Source organism: Oncorhynchus gorbuscha, linkage group LG05 (genome assembly GCF_021184085.1).
Source record: "Oncorhynchus gorbuscha isolate QuinsamMale2020 ecotype Even-year linkage group LG05, OgorEven_v1.0, whole genome shotgun sequence".
NCBI lineage: Eukaryota > Metazoa > Chordata > Actinopteri > Salmoniformes > Salmonidae > Oncorhynchus > Oncorhynchus gorbuscha.
The window spans coordinates 28,828,919-28,848,971 of NC_060177.1; the positions used below are offsets into that span (position 1 = coordinate 28,828,919).

Below are 20,053 nucleotides of genomic sequence, written 5' to 3' on the forward strand. Positions count from 1 at the left end.
AGGAGAACAAGAGCACCTCCTCCCAGCTGCCCACTGCACTGAGGCTAGGTAACACGGTCACCACTGATAAATCCATGATGATCGAAAATTTCAAAAAGCATTTCTCAACGGCTGGCCTTCCTCCTGGCTACTTCCAACCCCGGCCAACAGCTCCGCTTCCCCGCAGCTACTCGCGCAAGTCTCCCCGGCTTCTCCTTCACCCAAATCCAGACAGCAGATGTTCTGAAAGAGCTGCAAAGCCTGGACCCTTACAAATCAGCTGGGCTACACAATCTGGACCCTCTCTTTCTAAAACTATCCGCCAACATTGTTGCAAACCCTATTACCAGCCTGTTAAACCTCTCTTTCGTAACGTCCAAGATCCTCAAAGATTGGGAAGCTGCCACGGTCATCCCCCTCTTCAAGGGGGTGTCACCCTAGACCCAAACTGTTATAGACCTATATCCATCCTGCCCTGCCTATCTAAAGTCTTCGAAAGCCAAGTTAATAAACAGATCACTGACCATTTCGAATTCCACCGTACCTTCTCTCTGTATATATCAATGATGTTGCTCTTGCTGCGGGCGATTCCCTGATCCACCTCTATGCAGACAACACCATTCTGTATACTTCTGGCCCTTCCTTGGACACTGCGCAAACTAACCTCCAAATGAGCTTCAATGCCATACAACACTCCTTCCGTGGCATCCAACTGCTCTTAAACGCTAGTAAAACCAAATGCATGCTTTTCAACCATTCGCTGCCCGCACCCGCCTGCCCGATTAGCATCACCACCCTGGACGGTTCCGACCTAGAATATGTGGACAACTATAAATACCTAGGTGTCTGGCTAGACTGTAAACTTTCCTTCCAGACTCATGTTAAACATCTCCAATCCAAAATTGGCTTTCTATTTCACAACAAACCCTCCTTCACTCACGCCGCTAAACTTACCCTAGTAAAACTGACTATCCTACCGGTCCTCGACTTCGGCGATGTCATCTACAAAATAGCTTCCAATACTCTACTCAGCAAACTGGATGCAGTCTATCACAGTGCAATCAGTTTTTTTACCAAATCACCTTATACCACCCACCACCGCGACCTGTATGCTCTAGTCGGCTGGCCCTCGCTACATATTCATCGATGCTAGGTAATGCTCCACCTTATGTCAGTTCACTGGTCACGATAACAACACCCACCCGTAGCACACGTTCCAGCAGGTATATCTCACTGATCATCCCCAAAGCCAACACCTCATTTGGCCGCCTTTCCTTCCAGTTCTCTGCTGCCAGTGACTGGAACGAATTGCAAAGATCGTTGAATTTGGAGACTTTTATTTCCCTCGCCAACTTTAAACATCAACTATCTGAGCAGCTAACCGATCGCTGCAGCTGTACATAGTCCATCTGTAAATAGCCCACCCAATCTACTTACCTCATCCCCATACTGTTTTTATTTGATTTACTTTTCTGCTCTTTTGCACACCAGTATCTCTACTTGCACATCATCTGCTCTCTTATCACTCGAGTGTTAATCTGCTAAATTGTAATTATTCACTCCTATGGCCTATTTATTGCTTACCTCCTCATGCCTTTTGCACACACTGTATATAGACTTTCTTTTTTCTACTGTGTCATTGACTTGTTTATTGTGTATTGGCTTGTTTATTGTTTACTCCATGTTTAACTCTGTGTTGTTGTCTGTGTCACACTGCTTTGCTTTATCTTGGCCAGGTCGCAGTTGAAAATGAGAACTTGTTCTCAACTAGCCTACCTGGTTAAATAAAGGTGAAATAAAACAAATACAAAAATCTAATCCTTCGGAATGAAAATATTTCTCATCTCCGGAGAACAAAATGTCCAATATTTCCTGTGTCATCCCCATGGGTGTTATGTTCCTCCTGTTTGTCCCTGTATTACCCTGACCACTGACTTCCTCTCTGTGATGGCTATTTGCTCAGGCTGCTCTCAGCCTTTTCCTTACGGTACACAGACACTTCTAAAAACGTCCTCCAGATTATTGTGTGTGAGTGTGTGTGTGCGAGTACGTGTGTGTGTGTGCGCATGTGTGCGCGTGTGTGCGCGTGTGTGCGCGTGTGTGTGTGTGTGTGTGTGTGTGTGTGTGTGTGTGTGTGTGTGTGTGTGTGTGTGTGTGTGTGTGTGTGTGTGTGTGTGTGTGTGTGTGTGTGTGTGTGTGTGTGTGTGTGTGTGTGTGTGTTTATGTGCTTGCTGGAAAGAGAGGACAGGGCAACAGAATACATGGCAGTGAGTTACTGTACAACATTTGACATCAGCTTTATTATTGTATTTTTTTATTTTTTTATTTAACTTTTATTTAACTAGGCAAGTCAGTAAAGAACAATTTCTTATTTAAGATGACGGCCTACACCGGCCAAACCCGAATGACGCTGGGCCACTTGTGTGCCCCCCTACTGTATGGGACTCCCAATCACGGCCGGATGTGATACAGCCTGGGGAAGGTGCGGAGGCATTCCTAGGCTCTACATTAAACATGGACAATTGTGAATGTAATCCATGTTATGGCATGTGATTCAGGTTGTGTAAACATTGGGAACACATTTTGGCCTCTAAGAACTCTCATGCTACAGGCGTGGCTCTATGGGGATCAACTGAGGTCTTATACTGCTTAGGCTCTAGGAAAAGAAGCAGTGGGTGTGAGGAGGGCCGATGAGGGTGATGAGTGACTTGTAAAATACACGGTGAGCTGTACAGTATTGCAGAGTTAAGTCTGACATTATCTTCATTGTGAGGGTGTCATAGACCGTCACTCAGGACAAAGTTGAGATCCATTCACACCCATAGGAGAGGTACAGGACAGTTTACAGTCCTAGAGATCCATCTATTAAAACTCCCACGAGGCCAGAGTGGACAGGTAATTGATGTATCTAATAACCAGTCACGGAACACTTAATCATGTCATTGCTACATGGATCTTCATTCCATGGCCTGTCTATCTATCTCTGCCGGTCTCTGACTGTCTGTCTCCTCTCCATCAATATTCATTAGTCCACCTTTGGTCTTTACCATCTTACTTCCTCTGACACAGTTACAAAGTGTTCTGACTTGGCCTTAGCATTCTATCCTTACTTACTCTCAGATCAATGATAGAACTAACTAGCTACAAGCTCACTAAGCATTCCAACATCATTTGACCATAATTTGAGACAAGGCTTGAAGACATAACTTGAGACTGCTCTACTCCCCACTCAAGCATTCTCTTGGTGAGGATAATTGAATTGAGAGGAAGGAGAGAAAAGGAATTATTATGCAACCAGACACTGCCAAAAAATAGCCCCCAGACATGCGGTCTCATTCTGCAGAGCCTTCCCGCTGCACACATATTCTGTAGCACAACATCAAGGCCACAGGTAATTCATCTTCTGGCTGTTACTGCGCTTTTCAAATTAATTCAATGAATAAAGGCTCACCTTCATTTTCAGGGAGGATAAACATGTTGCTCTGTGGTCAAAGAGAAAGGAGAGATTGTCTTTGGGAATGGAGGGAACAAAGAGCGGGAGAAGGAGAGATGGAGCAGCCTGGTCTGAAATACTAGACGTAATATAGTAAATGTAAATTCAAGACACTTAAATTAGCATGATATGTTACGTTTGATATGGTTGCATAAGAAAGAAGGTTACTTTAAACTTAAAGAGGGTGGTTGGTCTGGGTGAATGGGTCTGCATATAAAGCAAATGTCTAGCAGCCCAACTTTAGCATTTGAGCTATTCAGCATCTTTGCAACTATTTACTACTTTTCAGCTACTTTTCAACTACTTAACATATTAGCTAACCCTTCCCCTAACAATAACTCATAACTCTAACCTTAACCTTAACCTTAACCCCTAACCCCTATCCTAGATGACATTAGGCAATGAGTTAACCTTAGCGTTAACCACCTAGCCACCTAGCTAACATTAGCCACAACAAATTGGAAATCGAATTGCAATTCGTAACATATCATAAGAATTGTAATTCGTAAGATATCGTACAAAATGGATGATGGACCTCCACAAATTAATACATGCCAGTGGAGGCTCCTCAGAGGAGGAAGGGGAGGACCATCATCCTCTGTGAATTTCATACATATCAATAGCAAAATATAAAAAAGTTATCCTTTTTAGTTAAAACTATACTAAAATATATTTACATCATAACCAAATAATTGATTAAAACACACTGTTTAGCAATTAAGTTTCTATAGTAGCCTCAACAGCACCATGGTGTAGCCGGAGGACAACTAGTTTCTGTCCTCCTCTTTGTACATTGACTTGAATAAAGAACCTAAGAGGCTCATGGTTATCACCCCCTTCCATAGACTTACAGAGTAATTATAAAAACTTCTGGAGAATGTCCTCCAACCTCTCAGAGCTCATGCAGCATGAACTGACATGTTGTCCACCCAATTAAAGGTTCAGATCATTAATCTAGTACTGAAAGCTATCTAGCAATGCAGTGCATAAAATGTGGTGAGTAGTTGACTCAGAGAGAGAAAGACAATAGTTGAACAATTCTGAGAAAATTCATTTCTTTAAAAATTCAAGAGAAACGAGAGAGAGATCATTTTTTTCACTTTCACTTAGCTAACAAATGCAGCTAGCTAGTTTAGCATACTCAAACACCCGGCTCAAACAGAGAGGGATGCTATGTTAGCAAGCTGGCTATGGCTATCCAACACTGGAACTCTTCCAATTCAAGGTTTTGGTTTTCTTAATTTATTGCCACCAGGGCCCACCTGTGTAACTGCTTGGAGCGGGTTGTTGACAACAATGTAGGTTCATGAGTAGTGGTTAGTGGTTATGATATGAAGGTTTGGCTTCGAAAGTTTTTTTTGTCTGGTCTCAGACAGCTCATGTGTTGTGCACTGAAATCCACAAGCGAAGAGAAAAGGTGAGAGGTGGAGAACACATAGTTATGAGAAGGAGTTCTGCAACAAGCAAAATGATTATGCTGTTTGAATGTGGCTGCTATGAAAGTGAACTGTGTTTGCATGTGATCAAGGATTTAAAAGCATTTCTTAAACGGAATGAAATGGGGATAAACATATAGGAATTTGTCCAATAGAAAGTCTCGTTTTCAACTGTTGGTCTAATGATTACACCTTAGATCAGCTAGATGCAGGCAAGCATGTGCAATATGGTATTGAATGTGTCACTGTCTGTCACCTTGATTATTCACATTTTTTGTACACCTACTGTATATTGTACACTTTCATTCATAGGCTAGATTGTAGCAACCTCATGATGGGTATAGTGAAAATTCAAGTATCATGTAGTAGCCTAAACCTGTCGATGTTACATTGAGCTGGATGAATGAAATATGAATGACAGTCATCCAATATGCTATAATATAAATAAGGCTCATAAAAAAATGCAATCTCTCACCTTAAAACCTTTTCCTGCAGTGGGCTAAATCAGGTTTCTTAAACAAATCTACTTTGAAACAAAAGTATACACCACACTCACATGGTTATGGGCTCAACAAAAAGAAGAGCTCTGTACCATGTCAGATATACACTGAATGTACAAAACATTAAGGGCACCTACTCTTTCCATGACATAGACATACCAGGTGAATCCAGGTGAAAGCTATGATCTCTTATTGATGTCACTTGTTAAATTCACTTTAATCAGTATAGATGAAGGGGAGGAGACAGGTTAAAGAATGTTTTTAAGCCTTGAGAAAATTGAGACATGGAAAGCATTGGAGTCAAAATGGGCCAACATGGGCCAGCATCCCTGTGGAACGCTTTCGACACCATGCCCGACGAATTGAGTCTCTTCTGAGGGCAAAAGGAGGTTGCAACTCAATATTAGGAAGGTGTCCTTAATGTTTTATACACTCAGTGTAGAGTTGACATGTTTTTAAATGTTGAGTTAACATCCCAATATTACAGTTTATATAAACCACAGAATAAAATATTTAAAAAAAAAACGTTTGACATAGAAACACTGGATTTTCTGTACAAAAAATATGAATAACATTCCACCCATGAGGCCACGAGGGGGCGCTTTGGTGATTCGACTGCAGGAAAGGGTTACAGACTGCTACATACCATACCTGATATATACCATACCCCTACAATACTTAGGGATAGATCCAACAGAGTAAACGGAAATCCGGGACACAAATTAGTATAATATTTCACCTGGATTTCCGTTTCCTTGTTGCATCTACCGCTGAGTCCAGGTTGGATGGAGAAAAAGGAGCAATGACTGAGTGGGCACAGTGTAAGTGGGCACAGTGTAAACTGAGTGGGCACAGTGTAAGTGGGCACAGTGTAAGTGGGCACAGTGTAAGTGGGCACAGTGTAAGTGGGCACAGTGTAAACTGAGTGGGCACAGTGTAAGTGGGCACAGTGTAAGTGGGCACAGTGTAAGTGGGCACAGTGTAAGTGGGCACAGTGTAAACTGAGTGGGCACAGTGTAAGTGGGCACAGTGTAAGTGGGCACAGTGTAAGTGGGCACAGTGTAAACTGAGTGGGCACAGTGTAAACTGAGTGGGCACAGTGTAAACTGAGTGGGCACAGTGTAAGTGGGCACAGTGTAAACTGAGTGGGCACAGTGTAAACTGTTTCCATCATTTGAACAGTGAACTAAATGATGTTCTGATTTACATGCAGCTGCCTTCACTGGCTCATTTGTTTTGATAATGGCTCATCCTGTCTCATCCTGTACATATTTTATACAGAGCAGAGTGTGCCGTATATATCTGAGATAACAACCATCTTACTTTTTGTGTTAGCGCTCTGCATCGAAAGCGATGGGCGTTATAGGAGGCCGGGAAGCAGCTTGAGTAGTAGACTGACGACACACTCGAGTGCACAGCCTGACAGTTTAAATGCCTCGTGCCTCATCTCTGAAACATCTGGCCCCGTTTTTGGTGTCTGAGGCAAAGATCGATTCTTCTTAAAACTTGGGTTCTCTCACTTTCCCCACTCATCAGTTTTAAGGAGTATGCAAATGTCTCGTTCCTTCGTATCCCTGGGAGTCCGAACGACTGCACGGCTGCAACAACAGGGCAATACATTCTCATTAAGGCTCCCCTTCTTTGAAAGGGGAAGAAATTGAATTTGGGATATTCGTGTTTATGGTCCCAGACAATTGAAACTAATGACCGGATGTTCAGAAGGCAAGGTAGGACTCCCCCAGTTAGTGAGGGATATATCTGTCTGTATGTATGTATGTATATACAGAATGTCTGCAGACGTCATCCTTCCCAATGGGCTCCACAGGGAAAGCGGATGAAGTCAGCCACAGGGAGTGATGGCGCCTCGGCTGCAGCCCCTCTGCCCAGCGTCTCCCATCCTCTGACAGCACCATATTTCAGTGGACTCTTTCTACACGACAGCCTGTACTGTCCCTGTCTCCTCTGGGTGTCAATGGGACGCCTCCCATCATCAGATGGGTGATTTCACATCCTGGTGGCGGCAACAGTCTTTTCTGTAGCAGAGTAACGTGGCCTGACTCCAGACAGCTTGGTGACCCCTCCTTAGTTCTTGGCTGGCTGCTCTGATCCATCTCGTGATGTGCGTGAGAAGATGAGCTGGGTTGGAAATTCTTACCACATGATCACTGCTACTCTTGGAGAGAGTGTGTGTGTGTGTTTGCCTGTGTCTCCGGAACACATCATGTTAAGTTACACTCAAGAAAAGAAGAACAGGGGATGCCTGTGGGTATGCCATACTGCCTTCTGTGTGCCTTCTACTAACCATTAATCACTCTGTTAGTTAACCGCTGAGCTGCTGATGTATTTATCCTAATGAGAAACTAAATGAGAGAAACCAAAGTCTGGCCTTCCAAGAGGCCTGGTCTACAAGGCCAACTGAGACCAGGTCACACCTAAACTGATCTTCAGCTCCACGATGTTCCAGGTGACTCACCACACGCCTGAGTGATCCCAGAGAGTCCAGGTTTGGTTTAGGTAAGTGACCGCAGACACATACCTCTAAGAGCATGGTTTAGCAGTAGCCAGGGTGTGATCCCTCAGCCCAGGTCCCTGGGAGTGTTTAGAACAGCCTGAAGGGGAACTCTCTGTCTGTCTCTCTGCTGACTGGTAGCACATAAATCCCCTCTGTGTTCGGCCTGCTCCAGGTCATACACTGTGGCCTCTGTGTGGACCCCCCTCCTTCTTCACACTGCCCTCCACCGCCCTCTCCTCTCATGTAAGCTTGACTGATCATGGGGAAGAGATGTGTTTACTGTATGAGGGAATTTTTAGCAGTTTGCCATGGTGACTGTAATCAAAATATTGAAGCTGGAGGGGGATACACAGCCAGGTCAAAAGTTAATGTCGACACATTTTGAGGAATGGCTATTGACTTTATGTTGTAAATTCAACACTGAGAGCAGTTTTCACATCTTCGCTAAGACCTGGGTGAGATGTTGCTAAGCTGAGTTCCTGGTATAGTCATGTCTACTACACTATCATGAAAGACAAAACAATATGTTTTAAAAAGAGCAACTGTCTAAATACTATTAATGTTACTAAATGCTTATAACATGCTGAGTATGATATGCACTATCACTATACAACCTTAGTTGTTTATGAATCAATGATGCAATTCCAATGCTGCCAACCATCACTATTTCATATTAACCAGAATGCATCTATCTGACTTGTTCTTTCATAAAACGTGGGCCCAATTCAACAGATGGCTTTTAATGTTTATACCAATAACAGGGCTGGTCCGTGACTGCTAGTGGGTCCTCTGGGTGCCTATATCACTGTGTCATTTCTCCTTCAGCTCCTCTGAGTGATTCTATCACTCTCAACATAAGGAGAACGGGAAAGCAAGGGGACATCCACGGATAAATCCATTTAAAGGGCTTTTGAATCTAATCTATGATGAGACACCTTCTCAGAGGATGTCCAGGGTGAAATTGTGCTCAGTAAATTTGAGTTTACCAAGAGTAAAGTTATTAGCCAGACAAGTAAATGTTGGCCATATCGCTTTTATCACCTTGACTATCTGGGATTTCTTTCTGTTTGTGTTCAGGGCTGTGTATCTGGGGAAATCACACACTGGCAGAGAAGAAAAACACAGATCTTATACTGCCCCCAGTGGACAACTGGTTGAACAGTTTAACAGCGCACCCCCCACTCACACTGGATCAACACTGCCACCTATAGGCAGTCTCTGGATGCACAGGCTCACACTAGGTTTTCTCACTGGATAGAGAATAAATGTTTCTTGGTTTCATTTGTTGTGTTTTGGAAAGTATTTCAACATCACATTTTAATTACGAAATGCCAATGTTTGATTTAAACGAAGAAAAGGCAATTGCAATAAATAGGTGCCATACATTGTGAGATGCTTTCGTGACCGCAGATTAACGATCTGCACAGAGACAGTGGGTAAACAAGTGACATGAATAACTTCCAGACAGGAAGTTAGAGATTTGAACGGGATCTTAAAGCGGCAATCACCAGTTTAATCAACAGCAAAGTGATGTCCTGCTCCCTGTTTCAGTAAAAAGCTGAGGGATGGGGCTGGAGACATTTAACCAGAGCTAACACTGACCATCCATTATATAAAAATGATCATTTTCACCATGTCTTTCGTCTATATCTTGTTTGTTTACATTTACTTTCTTAACAAACATTGGAGTAAAACAAGCTCATATTTTGGGTCGTACCGACAGTTGAACTAATAAGGTCATGAGGCATTTATAAGTTATATTCTTCAAGATTCAATGGGTACATATCAATAATTCATTAATTCAAGTCAACAAATGAATAGCAACTGCAGATTCCCCTGGAATATGTAACATATTATATGGTTTGCAGGACGGGGTGTCACATATCATATGAAATGGATGATGTTGTACACAATAGCACACCATTTTCGGGGACCAGTTTTGGATCGTGAGCGCTACTTTCAAAACTACCGGCTGAAATTATACAACACCTTCATAACACATATTTAACTGCCTGGTTCCAAAATCAGCAAGGGACTGGAGAGCTAATACAGTGACAGCAACTAACAGCAACTAGTGTGTGAAAACCTTGAAGACTTACAGAAAACGTTTGACCTCTCTCATTGCCAACAAAGGGTATTTAACAAAGTATCGAGATAAACTTTTGTTATTGACCAAATACTTATTTTCCACCATAACTTGCAAATGAATTCATTAAAAATCCTACAATTTGATTTTCTGGATTTTTTTTCAAATTTTTTCTGTCATAGTTGAAGTGCACCTATGATGAAAATTACAGGCCTCTCTCGTCTTTTTAAGTGGGAGAACTTTCACAATTGGTGTCTGACTAAATACTTTTTTACCCCACTCTATATATTCAAGGCATAAAATGGAATAGAGTTTGTTTAATGTCCGTAAGGGAAATCAAAATATAAAACAACAAGACAACATTTTTAAATGTACGTAACAATTACACTTTAGAATAAAAGTCCTCTTCTAACTGTGCTGTCCAGTTGTCTCTCCATGATGACCACGCCATCTCACATGATCAGCATAAGCATAAGCATATCCCACTGGTTCAATGATCTCCCACACATTTAATGACATGGACATGACAAAGAAGCAACAGCATCTGCTGGTACTGTGTGAGCTGTGGTGGTTGCACATGAACTTGCACCAGGGGAAAACGTTGGTCAATGCTTCTGCTTGATTACTGCATAGACGGAGCTTATTGAATACTGATTATATCACAGTTTAAGCTAACAGTGCTCTAGACACCTTTACATCAGTCGCAGGCTAATCTAAGCCCAAACAACTGTACTTACAAACACAACCCTTCCATAGTCAAGGGTTATCTGCATAGCTTACACCAAAGTACATAGTTCTGAGTACATAGCTAATTCCTTATAGATGTAGGAGAGAAAGGAAGTATAGGTTTGGGGGATTTCTCTAAAATAATTTGCATACTGTAATAATGTTGAATACAGCTACTTGAGGGGTTAAGGGGCCTTGGTATATATATAATTGGCCAGGTTAGTGATCTAGCTAGAACATGAACTAGTGAACACCTGGGAAACACTGTTTTCCTATTGCTCTCTCTCTCTTCTTCCCTCAATAGGAGCCCATTTAGGTCATTTTCAAACCCCTACTACCCCAGAGAAAGTGGCACCCACACCGTGCCATAAATGTCTCACTCTTCCCCTACAGCTTAGAGCACACTGTAATGTGTTCACGGGGACCGCCTGCTCAGCCATCTGCCCCTGTGAGAGAGAGAGAGGTGGCAGGAGGGCAGTATGAGCCAGGCTGCGGCTGACTGGAGCCCACTTAGATGTAAGGCTCTATCTCTTCCCTTCCTTCCTGGTCACATGTAGCTATTACTTGGGAACAAGAGGAACCATTGAGCTGTTGACTGAATACTGACTGAGCTATAGACCTAAAGTCTACCGTATGGATAGACAGACATCTGAGTGCAGGCAGCTTGGATATCAGGGATTTTCTCTCATACAAATAAAAGGAACCATCGGCGCCCCTCTGTGGTCAAACAATGGTACAACAAGACATACAATGCAACGCTGCTGTCTAACATTGTCAACCCTAGACAAGACGTTAACTACACACGTTTTAAAAAAGAACACCCTCCAAGACATGTTGAGATTCAACACAAAACACAACGAGAAATCCTAGCAATTAATTTATAGCTCACATTGATTCATTTACATTAGACATTACATGTTTATCTAAAGCAGGGCTCTCCAACCCTGATCCTGGAGATACCCTCATGTAGGTTTTCCTTCCAACCCCAGTTGCAATTTAATTGATTCAGATGATAAAGCAGCTAATTATTAGAAGAGAGCCTTGTTCTAAAGACATTTTGTACAATAGTCCCCTAAAACGAGTTCTGTGTTTTGGTACGCATTCATTACTTCATTCATTACTTCATTCATTACTTCATTCATTACTTCATTCATTACTTCATTCATTACTTCATTCATTACTTCATTCATTACTTCATTCATTACTTCATTCATTACTTCATTCATTACTTCATTCATTACTTCATTCATTACTTCATTCATTACTTCATTCATTACTTCATTCATTACTTCATTCATTACTTCATTCATTACTTCATTCATTACTTCTCAGACTTTCAGAAGAAAGTCCCATTTCCATGACTGTGGATAAATGCGACTGGCCTGCAATCCTTCAGCTCGGGCCTAGGAGCTGGTAGCACACAGTTATCTCTCCATCGAGTCTCTTTAAAACAGCCTCTGAGCGAGCCCGATGAACGTACACAGTGAGCCCCAGGGACATCAACACCAACGTCCAGGTTAAACTCGAAGGAATTGGACTTCCAAATCTCGCTACCTCCTCAGTATTAAATCAAAAACAGGATTATGGGTTCATTTTAAATACATATTATATAAGCTATCAAAAACATACACATGGACGTGAAGGGCAAAGGTTCACAGTTTGTGCCCAGTGTTTATAGCTCTGCATTACCTGAAAATAATACCCTGATGGCTCAGAGGAGAGTCCGTTTTGTTCAATCAGCTGGCATTCACTAGTATACAAAGTACATATTTATTACCAAATACGCCATCTCCTACTGTACATAAACACTCCTGGTAAAATATTAAAGTTATCCCAGTGCTACATTCTGTAATAAACCGCTTTTATCCGCTTTGAAATCAGTAGATTTAAAAAATAAAATAAAAATACAAATTTAAAAGTGAATAGTATTGCACTCAAACACAGTCTTACATGGCTCTCTTCCTACAGCCAGTGGCTACATTTATTCACGGCAAAACCTAGAGTCCAGTAACTTACTATGAAAAAAACAAGCAAATATATAATTGAGATACTATATCATGAGCATGACTTTACAAGTCATGAGCAGGAGGAGGCTACCAAAAACCAAAACCGAAGATCATAGAGGAGAGGATAGTGGGTGATCAGATTGAGCTCTGACGAGCAGAGTTGGTGCTGTGTGCATATGGCCACAGGGCCCTGCTAACACAGTGACATAAGATAGGGACACGTCTTTGATGTGACGCACCAAGACAAAGCAGCGGAAGCAGAAATATGACATCACATAGTCGAAACCGGATACTGTAGTTCAGTGTAGATGCTGAGAACATGAAATGTCTTTACGTTATGGGTGTTCAGAGTCAGCTGGTATCGTGTGGAAGTGTAGTGTAGTGCCCTATAGCAGGGGTATGTCGCTAGCAACAATAGAATAAATGATTACAGCTGAAAAGAGGAGAATATCATCCTTCTAATGATGTCGACATTATTTCTTAACTCCTAATATTAAGCAAATTACACTTATTGGAGCCAATTACACTCACCGGAGTATCTGATATCGGCTACCAGTGCGTCAAGTGTCGCTGGCTGCTGGTAAGCTTTCTTGGCTTAGACATGCATTTTTACAAACATATGGCTAACCTTTGTGTAACCAGCTAAACAGCAGCTCTAGGTGTATTTGGAGTTACCTTTCAAGCTAATAGGCTATGTTAGACTTCCTTCCCCAATTACAATAATGAAAAACAATCTACCAAATCCTATTCATTTTTGAAATGTTGATTACTTCTCCTTGACATTATCATTCACTTGATGCTAAGACAAGACATGTGAGAAGAAAACAAATCCCTAACGTATGATGGGGGTCCCTGGGTTGCCGGTGTGCCTGGGAGAGGGTCCCTGGGTTGCCGGTGTGCCTGGGAGAGGGTCCCTGGGTTGCCGGTGTGCCTGGGAGAGGGTCCCTGGGCAAGAAAGGTTGAAGACCCCTGCCCTATAGAAAGAGCTGTTGTGATAAAGACACACTTTTTGGGGGATGGGATAAACAGATACCAAACTCCTGCTCCTGCTTTGACATGCTTCCCTCCACTTTATCCCCTACATCTGGTTGTCATTGTACTGTGGGGTGTTGCTGGAGTACTGCTGATCCGGCATCATGGCCCCCGTGGCGGCTCCCATAGCTGCCTGCTGCGCTGCCTGCTGGATGTGGGGGTTCTTCCAGGCCCCTGTGGTCCACTCCTCCTGAGCCTTGCCTATGCTGCCCCCGCTGCCACGGTAGAAGTTATGGACCTGGAGAGAGGGAGCAGTGGGACGACAGGAAAATGTCAGGCTGCACATAAAGATGACAGAGAGCAATGGAGACCTTTGTTGCTGCCCTATGCACCAGCCGGTACACTGGGCATGAGTGACTGACATAAAGATCAGCACATCTTCATGCTCTACGTGTCCCATGGTTGTGACGGAACACAGATGGTACAGACTTGCCTTGGTGAGGGCGATGAAGGACAGCGTTGCCGTGGCAGTGAAAAAGAGGGTGGGGATAAGCATCAGCAAGGCGATCCAAAGGTTGTAGCTGAAGAAAGAGATGGTGGCCAGCCAGCCGCTGAGAGATGTAGAGAAGAAGAAGATAGTTACCGTTTGCTCGTGTACACTGAGTATACCAAAATTTAGGAAGACCTTCCAAACATTGACAGCGATCATGATCACTTTATGTAGCAGGCTAATATCATGGATCAGCCTTAAAAAAAAGTTTTATATCCCACATATAAAACCATCCATTTCTGAATGTTGACATTTATACACTTTATGGAAGCTGCCATTACAATTATATCTGCTAATCAAAGTGAAGCCAGGTGACATTTAGCCCTTAACAGCCTTAAACTCAAACCTAATGACAGAATGGAGTCATAAATGTCCTGAGTGAGGCTATTTCCTGACTGTCATCTATTGCATTGTTAATGATATGACAGGATGTGGTAATGTAGGAGGTTATACTGCTGTTGTTTTAAAGACATAAATGTTTTGGCTAAACATTTGTCGGTAACACAATAACTTTCCTTCATAATACATTATGGAACATTTCTAAGCATTTATACATGTGTATAATCATTTATAACGGGCTTATTATTGAAGGTGATTTGAATGTGTAAGCAGTTTACCAGTTTCCCCAGCCTGGGATCCCTATGCACTGGATAATACTGATGCCCACCTGGGCCATGAACACAAAGAAGAACGCCATGAAGTTGAACGAGCTGTCAGTCCTCGGAGAACGACAAAAAGGAATTGTAAATACACGGACACACAGCACATTACACAGTGTGGTACTTGTTAGATTTCTCTTGGCGGTAACTGATTTCCCTTGACTGACGGTATATCACTATGATCAAGCATAATGGTGTCATAGTAAGATTGGGGGGGTTTTCCTGACCACATAGCCTGATCAAGAAAAACTATGGGCCCTAGTTATAGCTTAAAAAGATCTAGTGGTACTTGGATACCTTATGGATGTGTATGAAATCCACTTACTTGAAGGCCTTGTAGATGGGCCTGAACCAGCATGCATAGGAGCAGGGGGTGAAGAGTATCAACCATATGATGGCCATGCCAAAATTTGTCACACCCCCTCCACCCAGCATCCACACAAAGCAGCCCACCAGATTCACAGCCAGGGTGATTGCATACACTATAAAACACACCACCAGGAGAACACACTGTTATACACACCAGTAGAACAATGCAAAAGCATAATACAGTATAACCCCAGTCAGGGAACCAGCTCTCAGATAACTGTGCACATTCTGTCCACTCCGGTTCCTTGGGTGTCCTTTCTGTAGATGTCCATATTTTCTTTTCTCTTCTCTGTTTTGCTCTAAGTCTCAGTAATCTAGCAAACGTACTGTTCTTAAGAACAAATTGGTTGTAATTTAAAGCACTGCGTGAGCTAGAGGTTCAGTTCCGGCCTGCTCCACAGAACTGCCACAGGCAGCCAATCAGCTTCAATTACTGGTCCACAAAGGGAAGAGATATCCCTTCATCCAAGCTACAAACCCAACCAGAGCTATAATAATAGACCCATTAAGTGATTAGTCTTTTACAAACCCAACCAGAGCTATAATAATAGACCCATTAAGTGATTAGTCTTTTTTTCATCTCAGGCAAAGAAACAAAGTGAAGGCTAGAACTATTTTAATTGGTTAAGTTGAGCAAAGAATACCTTTGAGTTTTCTGTACAATTCTGTCTATTCTTGACCAATACATCTAATGTGACAAGGGTGACTATTCAATGAGGTGAGTTTAGGGGGTTAAAGTTTAGAATGACTGAAATCATGGACACATAAACTCATGGAAACATCAAACATGCAGAGCAAAGCACAACATTCCATCAACACTGGATTTGGTGTCTAAGTGCAAACACAGAGGTACAGAATACCTGTTTACATGTTTATCACTTAATGGGGGATCTGCAGAGAGAGAGATAAGTCATTAAATGTGAAGAAGGAGCAGCATATGCATCATCCCACGGGCCTGGATGACAGACACACTAGTGAAGGCAGATACTCAGTGAATTTCAGGAAAATGTAAATAGTGAAACAGTGGAAAAGTGATCATTTTTAGATAAAATTATACAAAATATATTCACGTCACTAAATAATTGATTTAGTCCATGCTCGTGCTCATAAAAAAAAAATGCTCTTCCCTCATCTTAAACGGCACCGACCACCACCGACATACACATATCTAGTTCAACCAGAACACCCTCCGTCATTCTTTGTAGCTGTGGTGGATGAAGACAACCCATGTGGCATGGGAGAGGTTAACTGTCAGCTCCCGTGTGTTCACCACAATGATCTAATCTGAACAGTAGGCTACACAGAAACTCTGCACAGAGGGGAAACTTGTTTCACACTATTTTGCCTTCCTGAACCGTACTGTCCTGGCACACTTATTTTCCTTTTAACACGTTCCTTTCCAGCACAGTTCCAGCAACTATGGTTGATGAGTAATCAGGCCAGCGCAGTGCAGCTTGGCTAGGCTCTCTTGGCTCAGCTCAGTAGTGTGAAACAAGTATATGCAATAAGAGATCATAACCCCTAAATATGTGGACTATAACAGTGTGGCTGACTAGAGTTGTTCTAGTATGGGCTGTGGGTAGTGGGCAGTGGCTAGTGAGCTGTGGCTAGTGGGCAGTGGCTAGTGGGCTGTGGGTAGTGGGCAGTGGCTAGTGGGCTGTGGGTAGTGGGCAGTGGCTAGTGGGCTGTGGGTAGTGGGCAGTGGCTAGTGGCTAGTGGGCTGTGGGTAGTGGGCAGTGGCTAGTGGGCTGTGGGTAGTGGGCTGTGGGTAGTGGGCAGTGGCTAGTGGGCTGTGGGTAGTGGGCAGTGGCTAGTGGGCTGTGGGTAGTGGGCAGTGGCTAGTGGGCTGTGGGTAGTGGGCAGTGGCTAGTGGGCTGTGGGTAGTGGGCAGTGGCTAGTGGGCTGTGGGTAGTGGGCAGTGGCTAGTGGGCTGTGGGTAGTGGGCAGTGGCTAGTGGGCTGTGGGTAGTGGGCAGTGGCTAGTGGGCTGTGGGTAGTGGGCAGTGGCTAGTGGGCTGTGGGTAGTGGGCAGTGGCTAGTGGCTAGTGAGCTGTGGGTAGTGGGCAGTGGCTAGTGGGCTGTGGGTAGTGGGCAGTGGCTAGTGGGCTGTGGCTAGTGGGCAGTGGCTAGTGAGCTGTGGGTAGTGGGCAGTGGCTAGTGAGCTGTGGGTAGTGGGCAGTGGCTAGTGGGCTGTGGGTAGTGGGCAGTGGCTAGTGAGCTGTGGGTAGTGGGCAGTGGCTAGTGGGCTGTGGGTAGTGGGCAGTGGCTAGTGAGCTGTGGGTAGTGGGCAGTGGCTAGTGGGCTGTGGGTAGTGGGCAGTGGCTAGTGAGCTGTGGGTAGTGGGCAGTGGCTAGTGGGCTGTGGCTAGTGGGCAGTGGGCACTCACAGATCCACAGGTGGTAGAGTCTCTTGCACATGGTGCGATGCTGTTCAGGGATCTCCTCGTCAAAGTCCTGGTAGAAACACGGCTGCAGGGGGATGAACCCCGGTATTGGAGGGAAGTTATTCTCTGCTGGAGAAATGACAATCATTTCATGAGTCATTAATACATTGGTAGCATTTGCAGGTGTGTCATGTTAGGCTAGATAATATTGTTTGTATGATTGGTTGGTTGATGAGAGCCAAACCATAGAGTAAATGACTTTCATTGAACACCATGATAATGTACCAAAATGTGTCCATTTAAATTGAATGCAAATCCTTACCAGCCATGACTGTTGATTTTATTGTTCAGATTGTTTTGGTCCTCAATCTCTTGAACCTACAAATAAAGAAAGTGTAGCTTTGTAAATGCAGTCATTCTAAAACTCAGTACCAATCAGCTTTTGCACTCACTGGAGAAATGTATTTGCACATTACATTAGTAGGTCTAACACAATAATTGAACAAAGACTACTGACAGAAAGAGATGGACCAATTATGTCAGTGTGCAGCTTATGTGTGACACCACTTGTGACATACTGTAGCTATGCTTTTATCCAGTGTTTTCGAGATCTATAATCTCAACGTTGTCACTTGTCACATTCGACTGAAGAGATTTGCTGGCACACACACACACACACGGAGACGTGTTGGTGGCATCGGCTCAATGGTGACTCTTCAGGGTTTAAGAACTGGGATCCTTCCGGTGTGCGAGTAAAAGTGGAGACTTACTAAATCAGTCTGCATAGCCTAACATTCGTGGTGTTTTGTTTGAATTCGCTGAATAGACCGATATACTGCCGGTACTCGCTTCAAGTCAACCCGCTATCTTTGAAATTAGTGCTATCCTGATAGGGATCAACGGACTTCCATTGGAAACATAATCTGCTTACCTCCTCCTGTCCTGAGCGCACTGTTGCTATTTACAATGTTCTGTCCCTCGGCTGCATGCTATCAGTTCCACCTCATCGAATATGAGGAATGACAAAGCTTGATAATGAAGAGATAAAGTCGAATAAATCACTGTTATTTCACTTTTTTATACGAGGTCGTGGAAGTAATGCATCTCCAATGCCGTAGCTGTCCTATCATTGTCCGTGAATCTGCTGTCCCATCAGTCCTGACCAATAGGCACACTGCTCTCTACTCGCGATTTCGGCGTCTTAACATTATTATCCAATCGTTATCTGGCTCTCCCTTGTTCCATGGCAGCTGCTCTCCACGGTGCTGAAGTTAATAGCCCGCTGTCAACAGGGAAAGCCATGTCATCAGTGACCTACTCTGGTGTTACTGGTGCGCTTCGATCCTTTTACTCATAATGATCACCAAATGAATGTTTATGAAATTAATCAAATACGGGATTATGAATCAATAATGATCAAGTAGTAGGTATTATCGTTAGTCATTGGCATACAATCTTTCACTTAATGTTTGATATTCATATGCAGAAATGATGGTCAGCAATTACGGTCTGTCAGGGGTCTCATTTATACTGTTTGATAGGGGTCATATGGTTTATGGGCGGGGCTAACATTGTTTACTGTTTATTAATGTATTCCATCAATAATGTACAAAACAGGAGGGGGTGTTAGCCAGCAGATGGCAGTGTTGATATTGGTTTTGTTTCTGGTTTGTCAGTCAGGGGGTTCAGTTCAGCACAGCTTTACTGCTTGGAGTTACAGTATCATCTATCTATACAGTTGACATACTCATCCTATGAATGTTCCTCACCTTACAGAGTAATATGGCATTTATGTTTTAATGCTTTATGATGGATGAATTTAGCATGCAGACCTTTTCACTATGCTTCTCTTGTTTACAGTAAACCTCAACTTTTATGTTCAACACTGGTTAAAACATTCTACACATTTATTCCAACAATAATGAATAACATACCCAAACTGCACTGTCTGGTATAGCCCTTCCTTTGTTGTCCTCAAATAGATTAGCATGACAAATTGGATGTATTGACCACAGAGCCTCTCCTGCCCTTTCCAATAGCAGATCCAATTGTCCCTTTGTTCAATTACTCATATCCCCAACATGAATCATTCGTACATACATGGTGCCCAATCAGTGATTACAATATCTTTCACAAAGTTAAAATATGCACATATTTGCATGGGATGAAAACATACTTGTGTCTTGGACTCTTGGAACATTAGCCCTTGGGCTAAAAGAGATCCTTGCTAAAAATCAAATCAGGTCTAGGGACACAATTGGAGAACTCTACCATAAAATCTACCATGAATAACTCACTGAACTAAACTCCTCATCTTTGCCCACCTGGACATGTCTCTCTTTTAAAACCTTATCAGGATTCTTCCAGCCACTTACATTTTCAC

At 43.0% G+C, this 20,053-nt stretch overlaps 1 protein-coding gene across 2 annotated transcripts; it reads right to left on the reverse strand.

Moving 5' to 3' along the window:
• Nucleotides 1–12,383: 12,383 nt before the first annotated feature.
• On the reverse strand, nt 12,384–18,850 carry LOC124035790 (secretory carrier-associated membrane protein 5-like). Of its 2 annotated transcripts, none has more exons than XM_046349522.1 (7): nt 18,602–18,850; nt 17,993–18,048; nt 17,674–17,796; nt 15,245–15,401; nt 14,878–14,979; nt 14,204–14,321; nt 12,384–14,008 (listed from the first exon to the last, which is right to left on the reverse strand). In XM_046349522.1, the coding sequence occupies exons 2-7, from the start codon at nt 17,997–17,999 to the stop codon at nt 13,817–13,819; spliced, it is 699 nt and encodes a 232-aa protein (XP_046205478.1). In that variant the 5' UTR covers nt 18,000–18,048; nt 18,602–18,850; the 3' UTR covers nt 12,384–13,816. The 2 variants fall into 2 exon arrangements, with proteins under 2 accessions (XP_046205478.1, XP_046205477.1); XM_046349521.1 differs by having other exon boundaries at nt 17,674–17,799; nt 18,602–18,848.
• Between the last annotated feature and the right edge of the window lie 1,203 nt (nt 18,851–20,053).

What these genes read in the sequence shown, in the direction of transcription:
- LOC124035790 (XM_046349521.1), bottom strand. An exon ending in CCCATCTACAAGGCCTTCAA is followed by an intron (nt 14,980 to 15,244) that starts GTAAGTGGATTT and finishes TCGTTCTCCGAG; the next exon opens with GACTGACAGCTCGTTCAACT. An exon ending in CCTTCATCGCCCTCACCAAG is followed by an intron (nt 14,009 to 14,203) that starts GCAAGTCTGTAC and finishes CCCTCTCTCCAG; the next exon opens with GTCCATAACTTCTACCGTGG.